This window comes from Calidris pugnax, unplaced genomic scaffold (assembly GCF_001431845.1).
Source record: "Calidris pugnax isolate Ruff unplaced genomic scaffold, ASM143184v1 scaffold1, whole genome shotgun sequence".
NCBI lineage: Eukaryota > Metazoa > Chordata > Aves > Charadriiformes > Scolopacidae > Calidris > Calidris pugnax.
In genome coordinates this window covers 2,809,207-2,831,953 of record NW_015090800.1, presented here as the reverse complement: position 1 = coordinate 2,831,953, position 22,747 = coordinate 2,809,207, and the positions used below count along the sequence as shown (strand labels likewise).

The 22,747-nt window shown below is 38.7% G+C and overlaps 1 protein-coding gene across 5 annotated transcripts in view; it reads right to left on the bottom strand.

Moving 5' to 3' along the window:
* Positions 1–757: 757 nt before the first annotated feature.
* Positions 758–22,747, bottom strand: part of EPS8 (epidermal growth factor receptor pathway substrate 8) — a 143,132-nt gene continuing 121,142 nt past the window's right edge. For all 5 annotated transcript variants that reach the window (XM_014937366.1, XM_014937364.1, XM_014937368.1 and 2 more), the window contains 6 exons: positions 18,772–18,883; positions 17,723–17,866; positions 10,048–10,285; positions 6,514–6,694; positions 5,889–6,018; positions 758–2,208 (listed from right to left, as the gene is read on the bottom strand). In XM_014937366.1, the coding sequence (XP_014792852.1) occupies positions 2,095–2,208; positions 5,889–6,018; positions 6,514–6,694; positions 10,048–10,285; positions 17,723–17,866; positions 18,772–18,883 (919 nt within the window). In that variant the 3' untranslated portion in view covers positions 758–2,094. The remainder of the gene's footprint in view (positions 2,209–5,888; positions 6,019–6,513; positions 6,695–10,047; positions 10,286–17,722; positions 17,867–18,771; positions 18,884–22,747) is intronic.

Genomic DNA, 22,747 nt, shown 5'->3' with positions numbered 1-22,747 from the left:
AAGGGTCTCAGACCTGATGCCTCCTTTTGGGCAAAAGCAAACCATCTGCTGAATGCTAGAATAAACTTGCAGAAAATGTAAATATTGGCTTCATGTTTCAGTAATTAAGAGGGGAACGAAGGTGCAGGTAACCACCACAGTGCCTTTTATGGAATCAGAGGTACCTTCCATGAGAAAATACAGTTTTTAAATATGAGTTTCAAAGTCCTTTTTTAAAGTTCCCTACTCCTGTACTTACAAGTAACGAAGGGTCTATGTAAAAGTACCTTCAGATCTTCCTTTATTTTCTTTGTCATTCACCAACTGGTGTCGGGGACGTTGCTGTAGAGTGAATGCTCTTCAACCTGGGTACGGATGCTTACTAGGGAGGGTGGGGAAGAGGAAATTTGAAATCTGAATCAGAGAATACATCAAGCCTTCAGAGGACTGGGCTTGACCTTTAGTGATAGAAGCAGCGAGACAGATAAATTTCCCCCATAAAGCAATGTATGAGTTGAATGGATGCAGTTATCAAGTAGGTGTGCTGGGTCAGAAGTTTCCTATAAGGACAAAGCAATCGAGAATCAACATTTCCTTCACTAAGACAAGAATCCAGTTCTTAGTGATTGTTATGGCAGTTGGAATCTTCACCACTTCTTGACCCATTTCTGGATAAGACTACATTTAAATTAGAACCTACTTACTTTTCATATGCATAAAGAATATATATAAAATGTAAAAATATACATAGACACATAATGAACACACAGAAGCAGCATTTGTAAGGACATTTACAATAAATGGCACTAAACACCTTTATTAGGATTTTTAACTTTTCTTTTATGAAAAAGGAATAGGGTGCTTTTTTGCCTTTGTACGCAGAAGAGGAGCAAACTAATGGCAAAAATCAAGAACGCTTTCTTATTTCAATACCGTCTTTGCAGCCACAAAGATACAACTATTTAACAGACAAGAAATACTGTTTATTGCAGACTTTAAGCTGATTCGTGTGAAAAAGGCACTATGAAACTTAATCAAACTAGACGATTAAATTTGTCTAAATTAAGTGATATTATATATTATATATAATACATATATTATATATAAAATCACACAACCACGTGAAATAAGAGAACATTTTTGTGACAAAAATCATTGCATCTTCAAAAATAATATCTGTTGGAAGGGATGTTTTCTCTTCTCCCCCTTTTGCCTCCAGGAATCCACTTTTCCAAAAGGTTACATTTATAAAGGAACGATAGCTTTTTACATAAGGAAAAACTGACATCTGGGATCAACACACAAAGAAGTCTGGATTATACACCGTTCTTTTGATGGGTTAAGTTACAAACAAAAAAAATGCAAGTATATTAAAAAAAAAATAAGTACTGTAAATTGTTTCATGGCTACCTACAGCAGATCTGGTCACTTCTTTGAGCTGTGTTACTATTTTCTAGTTATTCCTTCTTGTGCAATATTATAGTTCATCACGAGTGAAGTACTGATAAAATCAATGTACAGAGTATTATTTTGCTATAAACAGCATCGTTAGTAATAAAACATCTTGGGAGTGATGCAAGAAAGATTCAGTCTATGTCAGGTTGCTGTTCATTCTCTGAACATTGCCTCTCTCGTTGCTGGCATCAAGGACCTAACTAAACATCCTGCAACCGAATGCATGACAAGAAAGACTGAGCCAAAAAAAGACATAATTGCAAACTATAGCAAGAGATGGGATTCAGAATCTTATTATTACTTCAAATGCTTTTGTATTGCTGGCTCAGCCTCCCTCGGATGAATGGCAAGCAAAGATGTGTTCCAGTTTATCTGTCATGGAATGGGTAATTCCATAAAGCCAAGACTCACCTTTGGGTGTAAATGACTGATGTGCCAAGATTTTCACCTGTCAGGAACCTCCACTGAATTTCTCATCTGTCCATTTTTAATGATGAGAAGCTAGCAGCAGGTACTTCTGTGGAGACTACTGTAAATTTTCCTTATGGTGGCTAGTTACGTTTACAATATTATAAGACATTCCCCTGCACTGCTTCCTAAAGCAAAGCTGGATGGTATAATGCTATGGACAATGGAATTAAAGAAAAGAGGACAGATATTTTAGTGGCTGCTTGCTTCATCAAAGGACTCCACACCTGAATCTGTGGCAGCTGCATTGATTTTTTCTTGTCGTCTTCTCATAATCTCTTGCAGCTCTGAACTACCACTGTTAGCCTATAAACAAATAGAAAAGAAAAAGAGTTACCTGTGGTTCTAACACACGATGAAGAACAAGTTAAACTCACCCTGCAGCTCCAGAGCCAAAAACACACTAAGAAACTGGTTAAATAACATCTGGAATAGGAAAGGGTTTACACTATACTTATATGTGGACCAGAAAAGAACCTACAGACTGTTAAAAGTATCAGCTTGACTTTTAGCACTGCTGAGCATCTTTAGTTCTCTCACAAGCCCCCTGAAGTGTTGCTTATTTATGAGGTGAAATATCATAGAATCATAGAATGGTTTGGGTTGGAAGGGACCTCAAAGATGATCGAGTTCCAACCCCCCTGCCCTGGGCAGGGACACCTCCCACCAGACCAGGTTGCTCAAAGCCCCATCCAGCCTGGGCTTGAACCCCTCCAGGGATGGGGCATCCACAACTTCTCTGGGCAACCTGTTCCAGTGTCTCACCACCCTCATAGTAAAATGAAATATGGCCTCAGTAAAAGGAGGGTTAAAGCCCAGCAAGTTTGTTAGGATTCCACCCTCGAGTCCTTAAATATCATTGCAATCATATTTAGAAATTGAAGGACATAAACCCTCAGTGGCTTTAGGTTTACGTAACCACAAAATTCATCCATGTGCATGGGTTTGCACACCCAAGGCCTAAATAAGGATTGAGATATCTAATTTTAGTGTCCCACAATACACCGTCGTGCATTTGCTGTTCAGAGACACAGGCTTCAAACTTAGGACACAGTAGTAAGAATTGAATCATATTACTGTATGAGCAACGGTGTAATATTCTGAGGACAAGGCCTTATTTCACCTTTCAGGGTGGAAAACAGGTCTGCTGAGCTAGCTGCAAACAGATTGCTTCAACAACATAAATGAAGTCATTAGCAAGGCCAGGACACATATCCACCAGAGCAGAACTTTCCAAAGCGTGCATGACTTTGAATAAAACTAGAGGATTATAAAGCAAGAGCTTTATCCACTATTGTGTTATTTGGCTACGACATGACCTTCCGAGCTTCAAAACTATCTTCCAAAATAACCACTGAATAAGGAAGCAGGGACTGCTTTTAAAATTTGTAAAACAAATTTCAGGGCAGTTAAGGGGAAAATTCATCAATTGATTCTGAACTCTGAAAATTTATCGCATTACATAAAATTTAATTTAGATGTATCCCATTATATCTGTTACATTTGCTGATGCCATCACCTGACAGACAGGTTAGGTATCCACAGGATAGCTAGGATGTTTCTCCTAGGCAAATTATCATTGCTCTCTTCTAGAGCAGAAGGGCAAAATGGGGGGCTTATAATTGACTCTCTGAAGGTGAGAGAGCAGTTTGATTTGTCTTAATTCATCTCGTCCTTGCCTACTTGGTTTCAGCTACAGAGCAAGTGCAGCAGTCACCCATTGCTGAAGTCATGCATAAAAAACATCAGCCGATACCCAACAACGTGCTTTATCAGAGGTCACGTAGAAATACTTTTCTGAAAATGACTGAGCAGCCGAGGCTGAAACAGTTTACCTTTCTGATAACATCAACAGCAACATGACGGAACTGGAATTCCAATTACAAAATACTGAACTCCTCTGCCTGAGGTAGAACGACACTAAAAAGAAAATTGCAGCTGCACAAAGGTAAAGATCTGATTGTCTGTATTTGGGAATGCAGCCCCAAATCTGAGAGGCAGGGCTTTCACTGGCCTGCAGAAATTGTATGAATCCAGAAACACTTGTGGAAGACCCCAAATAGAATTAACAAATGAAGAAGAGGCGTGGAGTTCTGTAATGCTAGAGAGTGTGTGGGTTTGCTCTGTCTCTGGCTATTACTGCTCTTTGTACTTAACACCCAGATCATTTACTGCAATATGACCCCACAAAGGATGCCAGAGAACTTCAGGAAAATTTGGCACTGATTAATCGCGTAGGACAATTATGGCGGTCAAACTCATAACCCTGTAACTGCTTATAAAAAAAAATTCAATGGTAAAATAGCCCTGACACTGGTAAAAGTATGTGTGTGCTTAAATGCTTCTGTTATTAGAAGTGTTTCTAGTTTCTAGCAGTAAGAACATAGCCCTGTTTAGAACACGCAAGCTCATCTTTGCTAGGTCACACACAGACATTTTGGCAGTGATTCTCATAACTCTAGCTTCTCCTAAACAAGGACAGCCTTCCTAAACCCTGCAACTTGAAATACTATAGGACAGAAAGGAAGATGCATCTTAATGTTTTGGGTAATTCAGCAAACAACAGGCTAAAGTAATCAGGAATTGCATACGTTCTGAAATTCATCAGTTGAACCTCAAATGAGTGAGGCAGATATAAATATTTCAATTAACTTTTCACTAACAAAATCCGATGACCGTGTTAAACTCTCCATACCTGTTTATTAACACTTGTAAAGCATTTATTAGACAAGTTTTGACTGTTTGGCTTACTGCAAAGTGAGACCAAACTGAGGCAAGCAGAGTAACAGCACAGAGGAAGAAAAGACAGAATTCTACTGTCCAGTGAATCTCTGCTTTTCAAACCAACTTCCACCACAAAGGCACTTCCATCTCAGTTCAGAGAAGCCTTATTTATGAGACTGAATTAAGATTGTTGACTTTCCAGAAAAGTTGAAGAATTACACATACACCTTCACTAGGAAATAATGGATTGCACTGGACTGTAGTGACATGTGTTCCTAAGAATAAAAGTGAAGTATTTCTCTGTTCCTCTCACAGGGCTTGAAGAAAGGGATTAAAGCAAGTTTAACAGTGTCAGAAAGCCATGCTCTCTGATCCACACTGATCAGGTAAATTGTAAAATATGCATCATCATAAATTCGTCTTTAAAAATATGAGTTAAAGCTCAAAATTATTTAGGCAAGACAGCCCCAACTTTACAAGGGGATAGAAACACATTTTAAACTTCTTCAAGATTTTCTTTTAAACAGGATATGAAGAATACAGCTTCTCATTTGGGCTAGTCTCATCTCTAGACAGTATTGAGTCCATTTCTCCACTTGCCACAGCAAGTTTTTAAAAAAGAAGTAGATGCACCTGTTATTTTCCTCGTTTAAAATTGGTAAGCGTTCTCTCTAGCACAACTCTGTATACAAGCTTTTAAGATGTTCAAGGAACAATACTACTGTAATTAAAGCAAACTGCCACAGAGCAATGAATAGAGAGATACAATACTTTCATCCTTAGCTCAGTAATTTTCTAGCACAGTGTCAAATGTGGTTTTCCCCACCAATACATGATGCCCCAGTATTTGACTGAAAGGCCTCAAGATTCAACAGTGAGCTCACTCTACCACTTTCTCAAGCCTAATAAGTCAAATCTCTACAAAGATAAAGCAAAACTAACTCATCACCACCAAAAGTGCCAGGAGTATTTACTTGTCCAGGCAGTAGGAAGAGCAATAAAAAGGGCATTTTACTCTCTCCTATTGTTTCTGATTAGTCTTAAACTTGAGTATTACCATGTACACTTTTTAACACTTTGTGGACCCCTTTAAAATTAGTCTTTTGGTTCAATGGATTAATACCAAATAAATCAAGTACAAATAACGTTTATCAACATGATGGGAATGAGAAAAACTCAGCTGCCTCACAGAAAGACCTATAACTTCTCCAGGTTCAAAAGCTGTGACCCAGCATTAGATTAGTAAGAAGGGTTGTACATACCTCCAAGGCAGACTTCTGTACCGTAATTTGGATGTAGACTCTAGACCCTTCTGGGCAAACAGTCTTCAGTTCGTCTTTATTGAGGGAGAAAAGCTGAGCACCCGTCAGCACACCAAGGCTGTTGACAGTCCTGGAGTCACGACAAGAGAATAAACAAGAAATTAGTAAAAATGCACCAGCCAAGGGAGCGAAGCAGGTTGGCTTCATCCCATATTGTCTCAGATGGGGCTACTAAATCAAGACAAAACTTAATGTAACAGAACTCTTGAAGTCAATTAGGTATCTGTTATAATGAGTACCTTTTAGTGGGGGTTAATACATATAAATTTTTTCCCTAAATATATCTATATGTCTATAGCCACATTGATATATATGGATATATATTATTTATACATATATATCACAGAATCACAGAATCTTCTAGGTTGGAAGGGACCTCAAAGATCATCTTGTCCAACCGTCCATGTATTTTCATGTATAAACAAATTCTTTTTTTCCAAGGGTGCAGCTGACATGTCTTGATTTTCAGAAGGCTGCTTGATGTTAAAAAGTGGACAGACCACATCCTGATTACTGATAGAGACGCAATTTTTAGAAGTTTTCTTACATTTGCCCTCAAACTTACACAGAGTTGAATCCTTTGGACTCCAACCACGCTTTCACATCCTCAGGCGAGGAGTCATAAGTGATGTTAACTACGGGGATGTTTGGTCGTGGCACATGGAACTTCCTCTGGGCAGCGCTCCGGCCGATGGTGAGCCGGTGAACAAGCTCATCCTGCACCTCCTCCATCTGTGATTTCCTGCCTGGAGAGAAAGAATCCCCACAGGAGAAGGAGTTATTCTCAAGGCTGCTTTATCAAAGCCAGGTCATCTCTTATACTCCACTTTAAATCTTAAACTCTTTGGTGTTTTGTTGTTTTTTTTTTCTTTAAAGATTCTGAATGAATTATTACTCTCCTTTACCCCAGGGAAGATTTGAATATTCCCACTCCCCTCTTTGCAAAGCAAACCAAAAGAAAAGAAAAGTCCCCAAAATTCAATTGGGACCCTAGATGGAGGAGAAAAGCTTGATATCTCACAGAGGCATAGATCAGTCTGGCAGCACCCAAGCTGTGAAGAAAATGGGCATGGAGGGTTATACAACTGCCACAGTCTGTGTTTCTTCAAATAAAAATAGGATATTTCAAAAATGAAAACAAAAAAGATGAGGAAGAATGTAAGATTGCTTACACAGTGAAAAGGCAGCACTTCCTACAAATATTTTCTAACTGAAAGCTCAACTTTTTAGTGCAAATCAGTGTAAGCAAAAAAATGTCACCACTGCTGATGCATATCACCTTACATCCAATAAGCTATTATAGTAATCACATTTTTGAAGGGATTTTAAGAAATTTGAATTCTCTCCAAGGCTGGAGTGATTGGTTAGCTGAAACAGTGTCAGACTTTGCATTAAAAAAATAAGAAAAAAAAAAAAAAAGAGTAGTTGCTCTCACCGAAGACACAGGAATTGGCAAGACTTTTTTTTTTAAAAAAAGGATCTGTACAAGTTCACTATCCCACAGAACGCATTTGTCTGAATAATTTAGTTCGGTTATTGGTCATTAGCAGGCAACAAACTGAAATGCTTTTCATGTATTTCAATGAAGTAAATTATAAGGACACAGAAAATTGTTCAAAAAGCATATAAAACATTCTGTGAACAATGTCAGAAAAATAGGTAGAATCCAAAAGGGTGTCAATATCTTTTTGGGTACAGAGGAGATACTGATTTAGCATAGTTAAACTCCTCATGCAGTAACTCCAGAATAACTATAAAAAACCTTTGACACTCAACTTTAGATCATCTCAAAAATTCTCAAGATTTCCTTACCAATATATTTTTAGTCATCTTTATTCAACCTTCTCACTTTGATACACAAACAGTAGCTACAGCACCTTCTCTGATGCTCTCAGGTGGCAAAAGCTATTCCTTTTCTCCCATTACACTGATAGCAACAGAGGAAAATGACACAGTTTCTATATGAAAAAAACTATAAGACAGCAAAAATGTTTCTTTCTTTACTTTTATATCCTTCCGAAACCTCACAAGGACCAACATCTCTAGCCAGTTAGACAAATAAAAACAAGCTTTACATAGGCTTTCAGGATTTTTTTTTAATCACCATTAAAAAAAAAATAAATCCTTGGTTTAGCCATTTTCTTTTTTCTTTAACAAAATAGCCCCAGGATGAAAGTGGACAAAATATCTCTAGTAAAATATTTGAGGCATTCAGGCCCTATTGCGTTGAGGACATTTCCCCTCAGAGTGTGAATCAGAAGCCAAAATGACATGTGCTCAGTGACATGTGAAGGTCTGAGATGGGATATACAAGTAAAGCCTTTAGGCAATGTTTTCGAAGCGTGCACCAGTTATTTTGCCAAACAGGAAGACAGTGAGAAAATTATTATCTTCCTTCTATTTACACTGATTTTGGAAGAATTATTTTTTATCTAGACCAAGACTATATCAAAAGACAAATATTTAGCTGTTAGATAACAGATTCTTACTGTTGTTAGATGCGTTATCAAAAATAAACAAGAACCCTTTCACAGGAACTCTTGAGCGTGGCCCAGGGCTTCAGAAGAGGCTGAGAGGGTAAGAGATGTCATGTAACCACTTAGTCTACAGCAACCCTTCACACCTCACACCCTGGACCTGAAGCCAGGATGGTCTCTATCCATTTACAGATGGAAAATGTGAAGGCCATCATGGATTCAAGGAAACACCTGCTACAGCATTCTAAGTCCTTCGTACATGTAAATAAAATTATCATTTGTGTGTGTGTGTGAAATTCTCCACCCTCACTTTCCACATTGGGTTTCTGCTTTTATTTAAGCATCAAACTGCCCAAAATAGGACAAAGGCAGAAGCTAGCCCTACTGTTTCTTTGGGAAATGGCAGTGAAGGCTCTTCCTCTTGCCAGGCTGTTCTCCATTTATGATTTCCAGCCAGCCACTCTGTTATGTGAAAATATTAAAAAGGTCCCAGAGCCTTCCTGAGTTCACAACTTAGGCAAGAGCTTGTCTATCACCAGGCAATGCCAAAGCAGGCTCCACCAAAGGAGAGTGGTTATCCAAGCAGGCATGCTTCCCATCCACTGGGGACAGGGGGGAAAAGAAGCTCTTCTGCAGAAAGAACTGCACTCAGTGCCAGTTTTTACCTCCATTGGAAGTGGGATTTTCTGATAAGGCAGGGAGGCAGAGGATGGGAAGAGCTGCCAACTCTTGAAACTGCAAAAAGCTCATTATTTTAACAGCCATTACTTTAAAAGCTATAGCAAATGCTTGCCTACAAGTTTCAGTTATTTTGAAGCCAAGACATCACATTGCTCAAAGTGCATGTAGGACAGAAATTATTGACTAAGTAAGTTCTCCTAACCTAACTTGCTTTTCAGTCAATACGGAGCAGGAGCCTCAGCATCAGTTAGGCTTTATATTCACAAGGTGGCCTAAATCAGAACTTTTTGTGACTGTGCCACACACTGCTGGATGCAGGTTACCCTGTTTCTCCAGCTAAAGGGCTATGAAGTACGTTCTTTCTCCTAAGACTAGGACACGAAAGTTTGCCCAGTGTCCTGCCAGTTGCTGTTGCTTCAAACAAGCTATGGGGACCTGATGATGAGTCTCTTGCACACACTATTACAAGATGGTTCCTATGCATTTCCCAGACCCGTAAGTCTTCTTGCAAGCCCTGGATATGTGTTTCAGAATGGTGCAAATGCCCTAGTAATATGGATGACCATGGACAGAAGTGAAAAAACAGTCTAACTGATTTTAAAAGCAATTTAGATTGTAAGGCAGCAGTGAGGTCAGGTGGAAAACGTACATCAGCCAGCATACCCGCATGGGCAGTGTTGAAAACCACTGACTGAAGATCCCAGACAGTCATGAAAGGAGAAAATTTAGGACTGGGACAAGTGCATAGGTGTTTTGTCCCCATTTACCATTGTGAGTGAGGGTCAGAATGGTCAGAAAACGCGTTTTTTAAACATAGGGTTAAACCTAACTATTTCATAAACATTTACCCGAAACTCAAGGTTTTAAGGAATTTAAGGATTAAGCAAAAGACACAGCCATGGGAGAAATACTTTTTTTTCTTGCTTCTTAGTCAAACTTACGATCCACAGGAACTTGCTTCTGCCTCTGGGTGTCCCGTGGAACGCTGCCACCGCTGTCGCTAGAGGTGCTGCTTTGGCGGCTGATGGTGGCTGGTGCTTTGGGCACAGGAACTGGTATGGGTGCTGGTGCACTGGGAGGGAGGGGGACAGCCACGGGGACAGGAGCGGGTGTTGGAGGTGGCGAAGGAGTAGCAGGAACTGGATCAGGTTGTTTTGCAACATAGTCCGTCCTTTGTTTCTGAAAAGACGCAGAGAGACTCGGTTCGACAACAAAACTTGGAGAAGACATCAGATAAACTCGTGCTTCTTCAGAAAACCTGGGTTTGCTTTGCACCAGCTGATGTCATTTATTACACAATGGCATCTTTCTTGCCAAATCTAGTTCCAAAATTTGCCAGAACTTTATTTGGCATCAATCTCCTCTCTCAGACACAGCATTCATAGCAATGGCATCATCTGAAACATGTTGCTTTCTTTCAACCAGATGAGTTCTACAAATGAAATTGCTTTTAAATCCCAAGCTCCTATTACCTGGCTTACCTTTTTCACAGCTTCCAAAATTTTTCAATTGTTGGACTTTATCAGTGTAAAAAAGGTATATCTTAGAGATGTTATGTAAAAAAATAGTGAAAAATTAACATAGTCAGCCACACCTAAGCCTGACTAATGGTTTAACTTACAAGCGTCACTGAGGTTGGGTTAACACATTGTTTCTTGAACTGCAGACACCATTCAAGAGGTTCCTGCTCCTCCCACCCATTCAGTTGTGCCTTTTCAGCTGTTTGTGTGGTCACTACATGCTCCCTCAATGCAATAATCCAATTTAAAAAACCCATACCCCAAACTCCACAATTCTTGGAATAGAGCTTTTGTTTCTTTTTCCCAACTTTACGCAATATTCTAACAACATGGAAATTATCTTGCTGCTAATAACTAACTAGCAGGTCTCTCAAGAATAATTTTGGGGAATGATTTCTTTTCTCCTTTCTTTGCACCAGTTACAGGAAGAGACATGCATTTTCCCAAAGCAATCCCAATGGCAGACAAGCTCAGAAGCTCATAAGCAACCCGGGCTACCTGCTTCTTTCCAATAGTTCAAACTCCACATCTCACTGTTTTAACAGTGCTCCCTCTCTGCAGTTTTGGACTAACACAGCTTGAAAGTTTAATAATAAAGTTTGTTTGCTCAATAGGGATGCCTCATTTCTTAGTTATGAGAAGTCTGCTTACTTTGGTATGAAAATAGATGAGTACATTCCCCAGATTCATTGCTCCTTCCTGAAATACTCTTCCCCATTTCCTTGGAGGCAGAAGGTTTATGGCAGATCAAGGAGGGAAATATTTGTTGGAGCCATATGTTAGAATCTGAGCAGCAGATCACTGCCCTGACAACAATCACACTTTCATTAAATGTCAGCAACTGCCCTTATCCAGGAATCCCCAACTCAGTAAGCCTGCCTGATGTACAAGGCATTTTGTAGTGAATGTGAACTGGGACCATTACAGCTAAGCTATGATAATTTTTCACTTAAATTGTATTAGTCAGCTACTGAAGCAAGCATATACTCTTACAATACATTCCCCGTTAAAGCTTTTTGTTGTTTATTTTTTTTTCTTAGCATTTAGTTATTCAGAGGTACTCATCTCAATTATTTTATGTCCACCTTGTGCAGTGCATTGTGGGGAGATTAAAAAAAAATCGTATTATTGACTTTTCTGTATTCTACTACATCAATGTTAAACCAATAAATGCTTTTTTAAATGTCAACTGCCAAGAAAAGTGAAACGCATAATATAAAAGAGAAAAAGCAGAATAATGTACATTTAATAGACCTGTCCTCTGGTAGAAAGAGAGTGCCTATAGTAAATATAACATAATTTATGATATATGGATGTACTACGGTACATCCAAAATCTTGTTAATAAATTTCACAGATATCAAAATGTTCTAATGATATTCAGATTATTTTTTTTTCATTTTGTTCATAGATTTTAGTTGTTAGACTGTTATCCCCACAAGGTACCCTCATGCGTGCCCTGACTTTCTTAAACAACATGCAAGGAAAAAGCAGGGCTTTTCTTATGGTAGAGAGGATTCATTACAAACCAAAGCATCAATTGCACATCACCACAATCATAATCCAGAAAAAGTGGTATCTAATCACTGCACATAGCTCTCCATGGATGCCACTGATGGAGTTTCAATAACAAGCATTATCAGAACAACTTGCTGGAGTGAAAATAAAAACTCAACTGGAAGCATCATGGAAATTCTAAATTTACAGATGAAACCACATTGAAATACACTTCACATTTTGTTGAACAGTGCCCAAAAGCCAATTATACATTTGAATCGCGTTTGACATTTCTTTTTTTAACACATCTTTTTTTAACTCCAGATCTTTTGAGGACATCCACACATTCATTCCATCACTTCTATTCATTGCTACAAAAAAACCAAGCATGCACTATTTGGTGACTACAAGTCCAAAAGAGTCATTTTTGAGGTTCAATATCAGAAGAGTAATTTTGTTACCTCTGAAAGCTCTCCCAGCAATTGCTGTGAGGAAAATGGAGTAAATCACATCAAATAGCATTGTTAGACAGGTAAAAAGTAACTGCCGTACACATTACTCCTGAAATTTCACACACATTAGCAATTTAAAACAAAGGAACGCCAGCGCTAATAATTACATCTTCTTGCTCACTAAGTAACTCATAATATAGGGAGTTATCATCATTTTCTTCTTTGGAATAATGAACAGAGTGTTGGCTACAAAACATACATATGTGACAGCATGTAAGCGATGACCTCTTCTCAAAGCTCCTACCCAGACAGAAACTTAGAAAGAGGTTTAATAAAAAACAAAACCCAAACAAAAAACTGACAATGAATTGGAGACCGTAAGGTGAAGGTAGAGAACACCTGCAAAGGTAGAACAATAAGAACTAAGTCATGGCATGTACTACAAGAGGAATATTTATATCAGCTTAAGAAACGTTGACTAGCTTAGAAAATGAGGGTGAATGTTGCTGCTGACAGACGTACTCACTAATTTCCTGACAGCTGTAAGAACAATGAACAATTCTGGGTTTTGTTTTCCCTTCTTTCCCATATTTCTTTTTTTTTTCCTTTTAAGAATAAACTCGCAATCCTCAACTCATGTAAATTCTTTAAATTATTTGGAACAGTGATGATACATGCTTACTAAAAATCTGGGTATATCAGAAAAGCTTGCTGGGACTAGATTTTTTTTTTTCTCATTTTTTTTTCCAGAAAATCTTTGGATTTACAGGAAACAAAATAGAGACCCCAAAGCTCTTTTTCAACACACTACAGACTGCATCTTGCAGAAAATCAAGATTCAGTATGATTTGATCTATTTTTAATGTAAGCAAAATAATAAATTTGGGTAAAAGTGCTAACAGTATCAAGCCTAATTCTCGTTAATTGTAAAAAAACTGAGAATAACATCTTTTCAAAAACATTTTGGCATCAAAAAAGGGAATGTGTGAATTTAAACTGTGGCAAATATAGACTTAGCATGAAAGAGGCATTGGGATACAACCATAACTAGCATTAGGCTTTGGAAATGCTTTTATTAAGCTAACACAGACACAGAGCTTCCCATTTAGTTTCTTTCCAAACATTTTAGTGCCACGTTCCTGTTTGCACAGTGACAGGAGTTCGCCAAGAGGGCTACAGACCATTCAGCCTCAGTTTTGCCAACAACATTGTGGTTTGGATATTTTCTTGAGACACATTTTAAGAGAGAAGAGAGAACCAACTACTTGTCTTCACCCGAAAGCGCCGATGAAGTACCCAAGCCTGGAAGAGCAAATTTCAAGCATGGTCTTTTGCCAGAGTTTCCTTTGGTGGGCTCAGCTATTATGAAGTCAATTATCTGCCTATTAAAATCCCATTACAAGTCACCTAACTAGCTCTCTGCGGGGCGTAAAGAATTTATGGTTTTGTTGGATTTACAAACTTGCCTTGCTAGAATCTTGCCAGAAAGCAAAAAATACATCAGAACAGAAGAAGGAGAAATTTAGACAGAATTTACTTGTTCAAATTGGTGTTAGCTAGGATTATTCATGATTTCTTTAAAAAATACAATTATGGGCAAACTGGGGGCTTTTCATTCTAATCATTAATCAAATTGTTTTTACAACTATTCAGTACATTTTTGTATAATAAGTGGCATCCCATAATTTGGTACTAGATCAATGTTGAATTTGGGCAGGAAACAACTTTTTTTTTTTTTTTTTAAAAGCCTTCAAAAGTCCTGGTCTGATGGCAACTTTAAAGAGGGTTTGATATGAAATGAGGTGAAAGAGACACTGGCTCCTGGTCAAAAATTATGATATCTCTTTAGCCACTGCAAAATGAACACCTGGCAACTGCATCTCGTTCATTATCAAACACTTCATGATCTGCAGGAAAGATACCAGTTGGCAAAAGATGAGTGTAACACTATGACACTAACTTGGAGCCCAAATATTGTGCTTGAGGGGAAACTACTTCCCACAGAGATATTTTAAGGGAGCTGAGAGAAACAAAGAGACTTGAAAGAGACTCGATGGTAGATAGCCAAGAGATGGAAAGGACACTTGTCCCAAGTGAGGTGGAGACTTTCGTCTTGGTGTTTACGTGCCATCGACATGCCTCTTAGATATACTGTCACAATTCAGTGAACAGTCATGTTTTTTATAAGACAGGACTGAATTTGGCTTAACATTTACTCTCTGTGCCTCAGGATTTCATACACGTCACTGATGATATAACTGTCACACCTCACAAAGGGTGTCATGAGATTAATTAACATGCCCACCAAGATACACACTTCTATCCCAATTATGTTCCTCAAATTTCTTTTTCAAGAGCATTAAAAAAGGCTAAAAAAATAAACAGTAAATAGGAAATATTATGATAAATTATTTTCTAGGTTCACCAGCAATATTTGTACAAAAGAAGAATTCAGAGTTCTTGGGAAACTGTTTATGTTCATATATAATGAGATGGTGATATACCACTGCTGGTTCACAAGAAAAAGGCAGACTAAATGGCCAACACCACAGGAAACTCTGACAATCAATAATTAAAATTAGTGGAAAACATAAACAATCAGCAAAATGCTCTCCTAAATGTGCAAAAGTACCAAACAAGCAAAAATACAGTTTTCTTGGAACTAATTCAACTGACCAGAAGAAACACAACGTTACAGCTTCTGACTCACAAAGATGACAAAATAACTAGGATATTGCTTGTGATGTTCTTGCAAGTATCATCTTAGACAATACAGTGCTTTAAAGCAACTATCAGGGTGCTGGATCCTGAAAGTATGGAGAGAAAATTCAGGATCTAAACTAGTGTGTGGACTCAGAGGTCACTAGGAGAGTAAAATAAACTTTGTAGCTCTAAGAATAATTGTGATAACGAGGCATCCATCTCCCAGAGAAAGGGTGTTGGTATGCAGAATAATTAGCACTTTCAATGGGATCCTCAATACTTCCTAATAATCTGGAAACACCATTTGGTAGTCAGCTGTGCTTTGAAGGCCATTAGTCCATATGGAAACGCGCTAACCTTGTACATCACACTTTATCTGCGACTCGAAGCCGACCAGGGTGCTCACTCCAGCAGAGAGGCTATTTGGAAAGAAGCCTTTCAAAAACCAAAGAGGACTTAAGAGATTGGCCAAAGCTGCACAGCACCAGGCACTGAGCCTGCTCACGTCCAGGCTCTGGCAAAGGCACTGATGGGAACCACTTCAATCTCCTGCTCTAGCCCCAAGTTCTCCTGCTTGACCTTGGGCAAGGCAGTCATGCCTTCAATGCCTCATTTCTCTCTGAAATAGCAGCAATGTCTCACAGCGCTGTTATGAAAATAAATAGGGCTATGCAAATAAACCATGCATCTTTCATAGGGAAAGAGACAAACGAGCACACCCAAGAGTGCTAAAATTATAATAATCGCCATAAAGTTAAGAACAACATTACTGACACCTCTTGGTAAAGACTCCCTTTATCCTGTGTAATTCATTATGTTCCTAAAGCTACGAACAAAACAAACCAGGGACTATAGGGAACAACCTGCCAGAAGGTAAAGAAACAAAATTATCTTAAATGTTGTTCTCTGACCCTGATTTTCATAGGTCCATGGAGAATGCTTTGTGAAAATTGCTATGTTATTTCCCACGTCATGTCATTATTTCAAACAGAAAGCTTCAAAACCTGCAGTGCATTACAAAGAATAGTGTAAGAACCTCTACTCAAAACTGTACTCGGTCTGCTCAGGATTTCTTGGCAAATTCCAAATCACACAAAACGACATGCACCCAAAGCAAAAAGAAAAAAGTCAGATCTTTAAATCAGGATTTGAAAAGCACTCTAGATTCTAGATGCATGCTTCACTTCACACACAGGCAAAAACCATAATCAATTTAGAATGAGCTCAGACATTATAGGCAAACAATTAGGGATAGGAATGATCTGCTTCAAGCCCACCAAGCTCAAGACAGGTCTCCCACGTCATTGTGCCAGAAATAGCATAGGACCTGTTTCTCAAGAGGTTTTCTGTATCCATTGCATTACTGGAAATGCTGCAAAAGCTGCATCTTTCATGATAGCACACAAAATCCAGCACAGCAGCACCTCGACTGGGACTTTTAAATGAGTCTGCAGCAGACACAGGCAACAGTAACATTACGGAATTTCTCGTTTTCCAGTCATCAGCCGGAGAGTGTGTGGGCACCAGGAATGTATATTAAATTAAATTAAATCTAACTTCAAGTTTCAACAGAAGTTTGGTTTGCATTTGGACTGAAAAAGTCTGATTCAGAGGCAGGCCTTGAATTTCTACTTGTTTGCCTAACCTTTCAAAATCATTAGACATGAAAGCAAAGAAATAGGCCTTAGAAAATGCAACCTCTTATTTTATGAGCCTTTGGCCCACTTAAATGTTGTCTAAAATACACATTAAAACTTTCTCCTGTATATCTGTAGTCAGGTGGACAATTGCACTGAGGCAAGATCTATTTTTTTTTTTTTTTATATTTTACTTCTAATTTTGTTCAACATATAAAAGAAACAACAACAAGAAAAATCTCAATTCCACACCACAGAAAGAAAACCAAAATTAGGTCAGGAGAATAGAGTGCTATTGACGCACAGGCATAGTAATTGAAAAATACCTGCTTTGTGAATTCAAAAGAAAAGATGCCTGGTTTTTATGATTCCAAAATTACAACAATTAAATAAATTCAAGACTAAGATAGAGACACACAAAGACAGAAAATAAAAAGAAAAGCCAGCGTTCACTCTCCTAGGAGAAACAAAGATGACCCTACCTTAAATAATTCAAACTCCTTCTTTGGCATCAGCAGCTATCAATCCACAAAGGATATTTGCAATTAAAATAAATGTGTACATACCCATTAGGATTGAAATTACCACCTCTAAGCAAATAAGTAGGAAAAAAACCTTAAGGGAAAACATTTTGCTGTACCGCTGTCAACTTTATTCTCAAGTTAAACTCTACGCAATACAGAAATCAGCCTCAGCCTGTACATATCAGTGGAACATGCAGATATTTTCTCCTTGTTGGGAATCTAATTTTCCTACACACACGTGCACACTTCAAAATAAAGTTTTGCTCCCAAAGAGCAGACAGTACCTGGATGGTGCGGGTATACGCAGGCTCTGGCCATCCTAGACCAGCTTCTTGACTCCTCAGAGGATCCAAAATGTTGTTTGGCACAAAGCCTGTGCTGCCGCTTTTATTCTGAACTTTCCACCACTGCTTTCTGTCATCCAGAATCTGGAACAATTTGGTAAATTAATTACAGGGGTTTTCTGACTTTCTTCCTGACGGTACTTAGACTGTGCATCATTTCAAAACAAAACCTTAACTTTGGCACATTCTGTGATTGCCAACAGACCTTACACAGATGTCCCTAAGAAACCCTTGTCAGCTTCCTTGATTATCACCACCATTAAATCTGCATTTTTCAGAAGGTGGCTCTGAAGAAAGGATATGGAAGAAAAGTGTGTAATAAACCTCTGTAAACTCAGAGGTTCTGGACAAGACAGGAGAATGAAAATCAAATACTTGCAAAGAGGCTGGCCTCTCTACAACCTCTGTGCTGTTGGCAAAAGGAATGAGTAACTACTAATAACACAAGGAAAAGTGCATTGTTCTAGGAGACCACAAACTTGGAGAGACAGCACTTCAGAGTAAACAGGGAACTGGAGCTGGATGGCCAGAAGAAATCTGAAATCTGACTACCTGTCGAGCAATCACATACGCAATATTTTCTCTCTTTGCTGTTCCCTCCCTTCCAAATGCATCTAGTTTTCAGGGTACCAACTCTTCCAGGTAAGGACAGTCTTTCACCATACCTTGTGTGTGCACAGTGTTTGCCAGAGCCAGTTATTTAAATGCTACTAAATTAGGCTTTTAAAAGCAACACCAGACAAGAGAGAAGAAACACACAAATATATTTCTAGCATGGATCTCTACAGCATCAATTCATAAATCAGTGCAGAACCTTCATTTATCTTGTCTATGATGCAAAAGTAATTGATATCTTAATTCTAGATTAAGGGAGATAAATCAAACACATTGAAGGAATCATCAAGGACAGCCACACTGTCCACAGAAAAGGTACCTTCAGCTTTGAGTGGTACCAGAAATTTGGATTTTCTCTTTGCAAAAAAAATTACCTCTACGATCTCTTCTTTCATGACAGAAAGCTCACTGTTGTTCCTTGCCATAAATTCGTACTTGCATTTGGCATATTTCTTGATCTGTGCTTTACTGTGTGCTTCATAGTTTCTGCAAAGCAAAGATCAGACTATTGTTCAGTGAGACATTTGAGCAAATCAAAACACAGACAAAACGCCCTCTTCCAACAACCTGCAAAACAATTAAACAAAAAAAAACCCCCACCCCACCTTACCATGATGCTGCTGTACAACTACCTATTTATAACACACTGACTTAAGTGCCAAAAAAAAAAAAAAAAAAAAACAAAAGAAAGAGGCAGTTGTTGCTTGTTCAACTGCATGCAATTCCTCTTAGAACGTGTCTTTTACGGTAACAATACGCGTTGTGATTAAAACCCTGCAATCATGATTTTTTTCTCATCTTTCCCAATGGAATTGTTCAGGGATGCAACAGAATTAGTAATGCAACAGGCAGGTCATTGTCCCAGGGTTTGTTTCCTGCCCAATTCACTAAGCTGCTCCCCAGTTTGAGGTAGGGAGCTGTAGAAGGGTGAAGGATGGTTGTGATCCTTCAGGTGGTAGAGGGCTGAGGAGCTGAAGCTTTCTGTCTGCTACGTAATTCCAGGGCAATGGCAGGCAAGTCACTTAAAACAGATTTTTCACAAGTGTTCCCTCAATATCCAGCTTGAGATTCTGGACTTTAATTTACAGGAAAACCTGGTACTCACAGTGACAATTTTAAGTGCACTTTCACTGTGAAACTGTATAAAGAACCATTTAAAGATACAGTCTAAAAAATCATCTCCTACTTGACCTAGGCTGGGTACCCAAAAATGCTTTTTCCCTTAATATCTGTCCACTTCTCTGTGAATGAGAAGGGGAAGAACCTTATCTTGTAGAAATACAAGAAAATAAATTAAGATTTAAAAAAAAAAAAAAAAAAAGAAACAAAAGAAAGAGGCAGTTGAGCTACATAGACCTCAAGAACTGGTAATCTTTATTGGCTCACTGCTTGCAAGATCTATGATAACAACTTAGATTAGCAGGTGGCATTGTTTTAAAACAAACACATAGACTATATTTAGTCTGTTTTCCTACAGTAGGTTAAACAATCATTTGCCATATAAACAAATGACTATACTTAGCATGTAATTGATATCTTGTGCTTTGTATGAAACTGTATTTCTAGTACTCATCATAAATCGTTTCAAATACATAATAGATGAATAGATTTTTGCCATAAACACCAATGGAATTTAACTCTAAAAAATGCTCACCTACTGTAGATCAGTTTTCTTAACTGACCATAAGATACCATCAACTCTAACAACCTAGTTACTGTATCAATTAAAAATGAAAAATAACTTCTTGGCAGCTACAAACAGGGCCCATTGTAGAACGAGGCATAACACAGTTTAACTCTGTGTCTTTCTGTTTCCACAAGGAAAGACTTTTGGGTAAGAATGCCTCTGGGTAAGAAGCTACTGGTTTCTTTGACATAGTACCTGTTCAAGGCAAGAAGCCCCTCCAGCCCCCTCAAAACAGGTCCAAAATAAACAGTAACATTATTCACATATTGCAAACTACACCCAACAACCCAAATCTGTACCAGGCAGTAAAGTTTAAAAAAAATAAAATATGATAATAAAATAAGATAATGAAAACACGAAGCAACCAATGGCTTGAAATGCTGCATACGACATCACAGCACAGGGATACAAATGCAGATGGTTGTCGATGTTGGTGCTGTGTAACTGTGGATCTCAGGTGTGCCTGAGCCGTCCAGGAGTTCCCTAGCTATTGCATGGCTGTGGAGAACTGTCTCACTTGGCTTGAAGAGCAGAATAAAAGAAGAGCCATATTTAGATTGAAAGATGATTTTGAAAGAAAGACAAAACACTAAAAGTGTTTAAGGAGAGAGTGAAAAACAAGGGATGAACCCCAGCCTGCAGAATAGCTGTTATGAGGCTGAAAGATGTGTGAGTAATCCCAATTTTTTCCGCCACCCACTGAAAGTTCATGTAATTGTGAACTCCCTCCTTACTATTTCAGGGATATGACTAATGTACTTCTGAAGACACTTTCACTTTTAGGCTGCCTTTCCAAACTTATTTCACTAACAGTTTCTTCCTACTTTGTCCACACCTAACTATCCTGATCACTTCAAAAAAACATAACTCAGGAAGAATTTTACAAAATGCTTATGTTTCAGTTTTACTCCACTCTGGTGCCATCAACAGCAACATCCTCAGAGCACAGGCTAGTCAGTAGCTGTATTACTTCTGAAGAGACCATAATTCTTCCAGCCCAGCTTAATGAGCCAAACAATGTACCTGGGGCACAATCTTCTCAGCGTTTCCTTCCCTCCATCCTCCACCGTGCTTCTTTATTGCCTGTCAGATACACCTTAACTGCAGCCCTCTGCTCGCCCGTGCACGCTGAATGAGACCCTAGTGGATTGCACAGACTTCCAGGGAGCTTTTCTTCAGACAGTGCAAAACCAAAGCACACAGCATAATGCCATGAAACACCACACAACTTGCTGAGAAACTATTCGGTTCTCTTTCAGCAACAGAGAGAGTCCCCAGTATATCTAGTAACGCACTGAAAATTTAAGGTCATAACACTTCCTTTAAGTCACCCAAGGAAAGCACACCTTACTGAAGGTGCTGGCATGTTGGAATAAGACTCACTGAAGTTCCCCGTGTAACCTAACTGTCCCACAGAAGGTCGTGGGTGGCCCAGTCGCTGCCCTCCGACTGTTCATTAGGAATGCCAGCCTTGAACAAGGACCAGCAAATGATGGCTGAAAGGATCAACTTGAATTTCTCACTCCCTCCCCTAAACTCCACCTGCTTCTTCACAGATGATTTAAAATTTATCTTTCAATGGAATCTACTTGGGGTAATGCATATTAACAGCTTTCCCCCAATAATGAGCTCCTACCAGGCACATATTATATGTCTGGAGAGCAAATTAACAAATGGAAGTTTGTGTTGTGTTGAACAGGCTGGAAGACAGGGGCACGCTGTGGATGTTTGCATCAGCACCAGCCATCTAGACTCTCTCCTGCAATCAGTGGTGAGAAACGGGCACCACTACCGCATGCCTCATTTCACATCTTTCAAAGGACTAATTTCACCTGACATGAGCTGCTTCTTAGAACCACCCATTTCTCTTTACCCTCCACAAAGGAGGCTTGGATGACTCTTTCAGTTGCAGCCAGATACGCTGATATCATCAATTGCTCAATGCAATAAGCCCCATTATCTAAACCTGAAATGGAGGCAAAAACATTTGCATGGAATACTCTTACTCTGAAAGGACAAAATGGGTCTTATCACATTACAGATAAGAGAGAAAGGAATTTGGAGTACACATCATCTGTGTTTCAAGCTGACTGGTCCTGAGACAAGAACCCAAAAAGTAACCAAGTTTGAGAAAAAGATTAGAGGTGACAACTACTGCTCTTGTTAAGAAGAATAAATCCAAAGTTCAGGAAAAGAATCAAGTCTTCAACCTACACACCACGTGAGAATACGTTTGCAAACAGATTAACAGGATCTTTTAGCACATAGCTCAAAAGGAGAGGTTATGCAAAGGTTTTCATCAAGAGAGTTACATCAACGCTGTTTTAAACCTGCAATCTGATCCCCAAAATTTAGCCTAAACACCTTTCATTGCACATAAGCTAAAATACTCTTCCTACTGTGTATACAGACTGTGGTTTGGCACTGGGGAGCAATACCAACACCACTTTACCACTTAACTTTCACAGTTTGTACCAGTATAAATTCTCCCCACAGACAAGGCTGAGACTATCAAGGATCGTTGCATTTGATCTTGTCAAGTTATTCGGATTTAGGCTAAAACAAAGGGGATGAAAGAGGATGTGCTAAAAGACACTGGTTGCTATGCAAACATTTCAGAGTATTTTTTGTAATGTTTGAGAGAGAATGGAAGAAACAAGGAG